Source organism: Cynocephalus volans, chromosome 3, assembly GCF_027409185.1.
Source record: "Cynocephalus volans isolate mCynVol1 chromosome 3, mCynVol1.pri, whole genome shotgun sequence".
Classification (NCBI taxonomy): Eukaryota; Metazoa; Chordata; class Mammalia; order Dermoptera; family Cynocephalidae; genus Cynocephalus; species Cynocephalus volans.
This window is the reverse complement of record NC_084462.1, coordinates 14,778,943-14,786,262: the sequence shown is the minus strand read 5'-3', so window position 1 is coordinate 14,786,262 and position 7,320 is coordinate 14,778,943. Positions and strand designations below refer to the sequence as shown.

Sequence of the window (7,320 nt, the reverse complement as noted above, 5' to 3'; positions counted from 1 at the left end):
CCCCTGACTTTGAAAACCTCCACAGTGCTTACCACCCTCTGGCACAATACATGTTTTATTTGTTAGTTTACCTCAATCAGAATCTCCATGAGTGGGGATTTTTGTTTGGGTTTGCAATGGGACACTGAAGCTCGACCCCGCACTCTCTGGGCAACGCCCCTGGCTTCGCCCAGGCTCTAGCCTTCCGTGATCACCCTGCCTTTGTGACCTCCGGGGTCAAGGACTTTGTCTGACCCGCCCCCACCGCGCTCGGCACATAGTGCAACATAGCGTGGACTGACAGAGAGCGAAGCGGCCCCCATCTGCCCCACTCAAAGATGGAAGCCAATACCGCTTCCTGCCCGGTCCAGCGAGTGTTCCCGGAAGTAACCGCGAGACTTCCGAATCGTCATCTCCATGAACGGAAATATCCGATCCTAGCCGAAATAGCCCGAACTCCAACTCTATCGCTGAGCAACGCGGGTCTGCGGCGACTGCGCAGGCGCCCGGCGTGGGCCGGGCGGGAAGAGCCGAAGCGGGCAGGCAGCGGAAATATCCGAAGCGGTGGGGTGCCCGAGGCCGTTGCCGACTTCCGCGCCGAAGCCGCTGCTGCCGCGGAAACCTAGCCTCCTCCGGTGCACGGCCGCCGCCACCGTGACTGCTGCGTACTCCTGCCCGACGTAGTGAGCTGGCAAACTGCGCGGCCGAGGAAGCCCCGCGTCCGCACCCACAATTGGGCCTAAGGAGACCTGAGCGGGCAAGGGTTGGGAGGAAGCAACCGAAGGAGGCAGGGGCGGGGCCGAGCGGGCCCGAGAGCAGCCGAGTCCGGCCGAGCGCCGCCGAGCGAGCCTGAGGCTCCGGGCCAGGCCCGAGCCGGACTACGGGAGCCGAGGCGGGCCGCGCGGTGGGCGCGGAGCGGTGCGGCAGGCCGGGCGGGCGGCGGCAACAGCGGAGAGGCCGCGGCGGCGGGTCCAAGGAGCGGAGGCGGCGCGGGCGGGGGCCGGGTGGCCGGGGTCCCGGGCCCCGCGGCGGCGGCAGGGGCGGCGGCGGCAGGATGATCAAGCTGTTCTCGCTGAAGCAGCAGAAGAAGGAGGAGGAGTCGGCGGGCGGCACCAAGGGCAGCAGCAAGAAGGCGTCGGCGGCACAGCTGCGGATCCAGAAGGGTAGGGGGTCGGCGGATGGGGGCCGAGGGCCGGAGGTCAGGGCCTGGGGTAGGGTGATGAGGTCGCCGAGGGTGAGAGATGGGCGGACATGAGTGTAGAGAATAGGACGTCAGGGCTTGAGGTTTGGGGTAATGGGGTAATCAGGGATAGTTACTGGGGGAGTCAAAGATAGGAGCCTGGTATGGGGGTTTTAGGATATTCGGAAGGCCTGGCATCTGGTATTAGGGACCCGGAATTTGAGGGTCAGGCGATGGAGGGGGGTGGGGACTCGAGAGTCTGGGAGTCAGATGGGAACCTCGGTTTGGGGTGACAGGCGAAGAAAAGAGGGATAGTGGTGGCCAGGGATTGGGGATATGAGTGGGAGAAGATTTAGTGAGTTATGGTAGGGTCGCTGGGAATCTCAGAGCCAGAGGGCTGGACTAGGTTAGGGGGCCCGGGACTCATGGGTCTGAGGGTCAGACTGCAGTCTGGGGATTTGAGGCAACAGGTGGAGAAGGGAGAGAGAGTGGGTGCCAGGAATTGGAGGTAGGTGTGAAGGAGAATTTAAGCTATGGTGTTGAGAATCTCAGAGTCAGAGGGAGTGGGGTGGGGGTAGGGCCCAGGGACTTGAAGGTGTGGGGATCAGATGGGATCTTGGATTTGGGAGACAGGCAAAGAGGAGGGACAATGGGAACTAGGGGTTAGTGTGAGTGAGACGGTGTATGGGGCATAGGGTCCTTTAGTTTGCTTGGACAGGTAGATACTGGAAAGTGGAGGTCATGGCTGGGGAGCCTGGGGTTTGGGATGGTCAGAGGCTGGGCCAGGGGCTTGGTGGTGGGGGCACCTGGGAGCTGGGGGACACAGCCACAATTGAAGATGCATGTTTCGAGTGTGCTATGGATCCAGAAGCGCCTTCCTAGAGACTGGGGAGGGGAGAGGGTTGGAGGTGTGGAGCACAGCCCAGAACAGAGTTCCAGGGGTCCAAGAGGAAGCCATAGGGGCTCTGCTGACACCACCACCCCCACCTGAATTCCTCTCCTTCTTTCTGTCTCCTTTCTCTGCTGCCCAATCACAGACATAAACGAGCTGAACCTGCCCAAGACCTGTGACATCAGCTTCTCAGACCCGGATGACCTCCTCAACTTCAAGCTGGTCATCTGTCCTGATGAGGTGAAGGCCCACATGTTTGAACTCCCAGGAGCAAACCAAGGGTGGCCCCACCAAGGGGAGGGAGTCCTGTTCTTCACATCAGGCCCCGAAGGATGGGGTCTTAACACCTTCTTATGTCTCCCTCCCTTCCCAGGGCTTCTACAAGAGTGGGAAGTTTGTGTTCAGTTTTAAGGTGAGTCCCAAGCAGGCAGGGGTGGCTTCCTGGACTGAGGAGCCAGCAGCTGAGGCCCTGCCAGACACGTATCCACCTCCCCTCTCTTTTCCTGGAGTCAGGTGGGCCAGGGTTACCCGCATGACCCCCCCAAGGTGAAGTGTGAGACGATGGTCTATCACCCCAACATTGACCTCGAGGGCAACGTCTGCCTCAACATCCTCAGGTGAGGGCACTGGCTCTCCATTGCCCTTTACAGCCCTGCCTGTTCAGTCCTCTTTATGGATACTGCATCAGTCTCTGTCCCTTCCCTCCCCCTGGTGGTCTGTGTCCCTTCATTTTCAAGTCACCTGCCTCATGGCCTGACCTTGGCTTTGTTTCTGGCCTTCTCCATGCCCTCCCCCACTGTCCTGTGCCCTGGGCCTGACCTGTACAGTACCAGCAAGGTCTGTGGCAGCCTTTCGCTCACAATTCCCTGACCCTGATGCTCTTTGCCCACAGAGAGGACTGGAAGCCAGTCCTTACGATAAACTCCATAATTTATGGCTTGCAGTATCTCTTCTTGGTGAGTAGGGGTGAGTAGTTAGGGCTGGGGGAGGCTGGCCTTCTGTCCCTTTGCCTGTTGACCTCCACCTTTACTGGCCACAGGAGCCCAACCCCGAGGACCCACTGAACAAGGAGGCAGCCGAGGTTCTGCAGAACAACCGGCGGCTGTTTGAGCAGAACGTGCAACGCTCCATGCGGGGTGGCTACATCGGCTCCACTTACTTTGAGCGCTGCCTGAAATAGGGTTGGCGCATACCTGCCCCTGCTAGGGCCACGAACCCTGGTATCCCCTGCAAATATTTATTGGGGGTTACAGGTGGGGGGTGTGGGGCGGCCAATGGGGTAATCCCTTCCTTGGCCTTGCCTCCCCTCCCTGCCACCTGCCCCTAGTTATTTTTTTTTTTAACCACCACGTGATTAAGGTCGGCGCTGCCTCCCCCGACCCACTCAGCAATGGGAAATGAATTGGCTTGTCTAGCCCCCCTGCTGGGTGCTGTCCAGCCCCCACTCTGGGCTGTGGGGTGGGTGGGCAAAGGGCCTGGGTAGCCGGGCGGGCAACCCACCCCTCCACCACCGGAGGTCCCACCAGGCTATTAAAGGGGAATATCACTGCATGGCCTCTGCCTCTTCCTTTTGTGGGGTGGGAGGGGCACTTGAGGTCCACCAGAGCGCCGAAGCAGGGAGTGGAAAATGTGTGGTCCCCTACAACAAGCTGCCTGGTGCCTGGGGCAGCCTTGGGGGTGGTTGGGATACCAGGCCCTGAGCCTTGCCTTGGGTAGGATGAAGCCCATTATGGAATAAGAAGTGAGGGCAGGATCCAGTGACCACTGGCTTCCTGGCTGCGTAGGCCGGCATAAAGTAAAGCAAGCAGCATCTCCAGTTTTGCCCCTTTCTGCCTCAGGTGGGCCCTCCTGCCTGGTGCTGTCCAAGGCCTCAGGCAGAAGTCAAGGTCCCACGGATGAGCTGGGCTTTCAAATGTGACGTAGTATTCCATGCGGATACGCGATGCGGGACCTCCGGGGTGGCTGCACGGAAGGCGCCCAGAGCTGCGCCACCCCCGCCAGAGCTGCGATCCCGGGCCTGGCTCTTAACTCAGGCAGGACTCGAACCTGCAGAACTGCTTGAGACCGTCTACAGATAAACGGAAGCTGGTGCGCATGCGCACAGATCCCAACTTGTTACAGTGCGCGTGCGCGCGAGCGCTAATGCCACCTCCCAGAATTCCGGGTGCGGGCGGGGCGTGTTACGTCAGGTTGTTTAATCCGGAAACGGCGGCGACGGCAGAGGGAACAGAACCGAGGGGCTGTCGTTGGTGGGTGCGCCGGGTCCCGAACAAGAGAAGCGTGACCCGGAAGCGGAAGCAGGTTCCCGTCGCAGCTCCGGTGAGTGGCCCCCGCTGGTCCCGGGCGGGCGTGCGGTTGGTGGCATAGGAGGGTTTCTCTTCGCCCGGGCGCCTCGTGCCTTGCCCCTCCCTAGGACCCTATCGTCAACATCGGGGTCCCCAGCACAGCCTTGCCCTTGTTGTGCAGAGCCCGCTGACACTCCCAGGCGCTATCCTTGGTGTACATTGTGCCCCAACCTCCATCATCCCGTTCTCGGTGTACATGGTGCCCACAGTACCCCGATCCTTGTCCTCCGCACCCAGGTTCCCTCCTCATTCAGGAGCCCCCAATCCTAATACCACTGTCTTCAGCTTCAGAGGCCCCACATACATCCTGTTCTTGGCACTCAGGGCCTCCAACCATCCTGCCCTCGGGCCTGCAGTGGTGGATGACTTTCAGGTCTGGCTGTCCCCATGTCCCTAGCTGTTCCCTTTTAGCCTCTCATTCATGCCTCCTGTCCCTGCTTGCCCCTTCCCATTTTGTCAGCCCCGTGACCCTGCTGTGCCTCTTGCCCTCCTTCTGGGCCCCATGATCTACAGCTAGGCCTCACATCTGTCCCAGGCCTGCCAGCTGGCTCCTATCATCATGGACCTGTTGTTCGGGCGCCGGAAGACGCCAGAGGAGCTGCTGCGGCAGAACCAGCGGGCCCTGAATCGCGCCATGAGGGAGCTGGACCGCGAGCGACAGAAGTTAGAAACCCAAGAGAAGAAAATCATTGCAGACATCAAGAAGATGGCCAAACAGGGCCAGATGGTGAGTGCGAGTGGTCGGGAAGGGTGTCATCACTCAGGCAGTGCTATATTGGCAGCGAACCAGACAGGACACCAAAAGACAGGTGCTTTGAGGAAAAGGAGTGAAAATAAGGGTGAGCGGGGCTTCCCTAGTGTAGAGACGTGGAAGGTCACCTCCAAGAAAGTAATCAGAGCCAACAGTTGAGTGACGAGGAGAGTGAGCCTACTACAGAAGGTTCAGGCAGGGAGAGTGTCAAGAAAATGGAGCAGTAAATGTTAGATGAGAGCAAGGTTAACCCACAAGAATAAGCTTTGACCAGGAGGCCAGTGAGAAGAGAGAAACAGCCAAAACCACTAGGGAGAGCATGGAGAAACAACAGTCTTTGACCATGACAGGGTTATGGCCTGAACATCTGGTCAGAGGAGGTGCCATTTCCCAGGATGGGCAAGGAAGATATTTGGGAAGGAAATCAAAAGCTAAGCCTCAGGTAGGTTTGTATGATTCTGGATAAAGTGTGAGGTGTAGGCTTGTGTCAGGTAGACAGGCAGAGTTTTTGTCTAGACTGGGGCTAGAACTGGATAAATGGGTGTTGTAAGTCAAGGGAGTAACTCTAAACATGGAAGAAAAGGATCCTCTAAGGAAGGAGACTTCCTTCCAGCATTTAGGATCAGTGGTAAGGAAGACCTTACAAAGGACCCCAGAGTGGTGGCCCAAGGGGCAGGAGGGTGATGTCAGGAGAGAATAGTGGTGACCAGTGCGTTCAGCCACATGGAGGCTTCTGCAGACCTCAAGAGCAACAGAGGCACTGTAGCTGGTGGGAGTGCCAACGAAGTATAGGATTGAGCAAAACCCCACTGCCTCATCCTCGATACCCTTGTCTACTCGGCAGGATGCTGTGCGCATCATGGCAAAAGACCTGGTGCGCACCCGGCGCTATGTGCGCAAGTTTGTGTTGATGCGAGCCAACATCCAGGCTGTGTCCCTCAAGATCCAGACACTCAAGTCTAACAACTCGATGGCACAAGCCATGAAGGGCGTCACCAAGGCCATGGGCACCATGAACCGACAGGTGCGCCTCTCCCAATCTCCCTTCCCACTCCCACTGCCCCACAGAGACCAGACTTACCATCCCCCCATTTCCAGCTTAAACTGCCCCAGATCCAGAAGATCATGATGGAGTTTGAGCGGCAGGCAGAGATCATGGATATGAAAGAAGAGATGATGAATGACGCCATTGATGACGCCATGGGTGATGAGGAGGATGAAGAGGAGAGGTGTGGAGAGACTGGGTTCTAGGGTGGAGATGTTTGCCTGGCCCTCGCCCATGCATGCGGACCTCACCGAGCTTCTCTTCTCTATTTCGTAGTGATGCTGTTGTGTCCCAGGTCCTAGACGAACTGGGGCTGAGCCTGACAGATGAGCTATCAAGTGAGTTCTCTAAACCCTGGGTCCCATTTCCCACCCAAGACCCAGCCACAGTCCTGACTTGCTCTCCTTGCCTTGCTTCCGAGTTTTCCTAATACCCACTCTCTCTGCAGATCTCCCCTCCACCGGCGGCTCACTCAGTGTGGCTGCTGGTGGGAAGAAAGCAGAGGCCACAGCCTCAGCCCTGGCTGATGCTGATGCAGACCTGGAGGAGAGGCTGAAGAACCTGCGGAGGGACTGACCACCCCCTTGCTACCCCACGGGGAGGGGGAACAGGTGGATGCCGAGGATGTTTACCATGCTCCTCTGTAATAAAAGATTGGACACTAGTTCCTGAGCCTTTGTGACTATTAGCCTGATGTGGGGCCACGAGCAGGAGTCATGCAGGTAGAGCTCAGTAAGGAGACAGTTGGAATGGGGCCAAGTGTGAGATTTGTTGGGGTTAAGGGACTGGAGTGGACAAGTCAAGCCCACCTGGGACGTTGAAGACTTAGGAGCTAAAGGTCACCTGTGGGCCCTGCTCCAACACCCTTCCCAGTCTCCACTCCTAAGATGGAGGACAGTTGAAGCCAACAGATTGAGGTACAGGGATAGCCAGCTTGACTTGGGGATTCCTCTGGGGCTCAACCGGACATTAGCCAGGAGGCAAAGGCAGCTTTAGATCACTGTATAGCCAAGCCACAACAAAAGTCAAAACAAGGATGAACATACTTCTGTGGTTCAGAAACACTATTTGGATTCATTCTACTGTGAGATATACAATCCCCACCCCCAACCTTATTACAACTTTTTT

General features: G+C 57.9%; 2 protein-coding genes across 4 annotated transcripts; both read left to right on the top strand.

The window, feature by feature from the left end:
• The first annotated feature begins 479 nt into the window (after nucleotides 1-479).
• Nucleotides 480-3,602, top strand: UBE2M (ubiquitin conjugating enzyme E2 M). Its single transcript, XM_063092065.1, has 6 exons — nucleotides 480-1,142; nucleotides 2,197-2,291; nucleotides 2,425-2,463; nucleotides 2,565-2,668; nucleotides 2,944-3,007; nucleotides 3,091-3,602. The coding sequence occupies exons 1-6, from the start codon at nucleotides 1,034-1,036 to the stop codon at nucleotides 3,229-3,231; spliced, it is 552 nt and encodes a 183-aa protein (XP_062948135.1). The 5' UTR covers nucleotides 480-1,033; the 3' UTR covers nucleotides 3,232-3,602.
• Nucleotides 3,603-4,232: 630 nt separating this feature from the next.
• CHMP2A (charged multivesicular body protein 2A) lies at nucleotides 4,233-6,856 on the top strand. 3 transcript variants are annotated; one of them, XM_063092062.1, is made up of 6 exons: nucleotides 4,233-4,370; nucleotides 4,910-5,123; nucleotides 5,992-6,171; nucleotides 6,246-6,376; nucleotides 6,469-6,530; nucleotides 6,641-6,856. In XM_063092062.1, the coding sequence occupies exons 2-6, from the start codon at nucleotides 4,956-4,958 to the stop codon at nucleotides 6,766-6,768; spliced, it is 669 nt and encodes a 222-aa protein (XP_062948132.1). In that variant the 5' UTR covers nucleotides 4,233-4,370; nucleotides 4,910-4,955; the 3' UTR covers nucleotides 6,769-6,856. The 3 variants fall into 3 exon arrangements, with proteins under 3 accessions (XP_062948132.1, XP_062948131.1, XP_062948130.1); XM_063092061.1 differs by having other exon boundaries at nucleotides 4,234-4,370; nucleotides 4,932-5,123; XM_063092060.1 differs by lacking the exon at nucleotides 4,233-4,370 and adding an exon at nucleotides 4,383-4,769 and having other exon boundaries at nucleotides 4,932-5,123.
• The last annotated feature ends 464 nt before the right edge of the window (nucleotides 6,857-7,320 follow it).

What these genes read in the sequence shown, in the direction of transcription:
- CHMP2A (XM_063092060.1), top strand. Translation starts at nt 4,593, where the DNA reads ATGGTGCCCACAGTACCCCGATCCTTGTCCTCCGCACCCAGGTTCCCT. An exon ending in TGGGCACCATGAACCGACAG is followed by an intron (nt 6,172 to 6,245) that starts GTGCGCCTCTCC and finishes CCCCATTTCCAG; the next exon opens with CTTAAACTGCCCCAGATCCA. An exon ending in CCTGACAGATGAGCTATCAA is followed by an intron (nt 6,531 to 6,640) that starts GTGAGTTCTCTA and finishes CTCTCTCTGCAG; the next exon opens with ATCTCCCCTCCACCGGCGGC.
- UBE2M (XM_063092065.1), top strand. Translation starts at nt 1,034, where the DNA reads ATGATCAAGCTGTTCTCGCTGAAGCAGCAGAAGAAGGAGGAGGAGTCG. An exon ending in ACAGCTGCGGATCCAGAAGG is followed by an intron (nt 1,143 to 2,196) that starts GTAGGGGGTCGG and finishes GCCCAATCACAG; the next exon opens with ACATAAACGAGCTGAACCTG. An exon ending in TGGTCATCTGTCCTGATGAG is followed by an intron (nt 2,292 to 2,424) that starts GTGAAGGCCCAC and finishes CTCCCTTCCCAG; the next exon opens with GGCTTCTACAAGAGTGGGAA.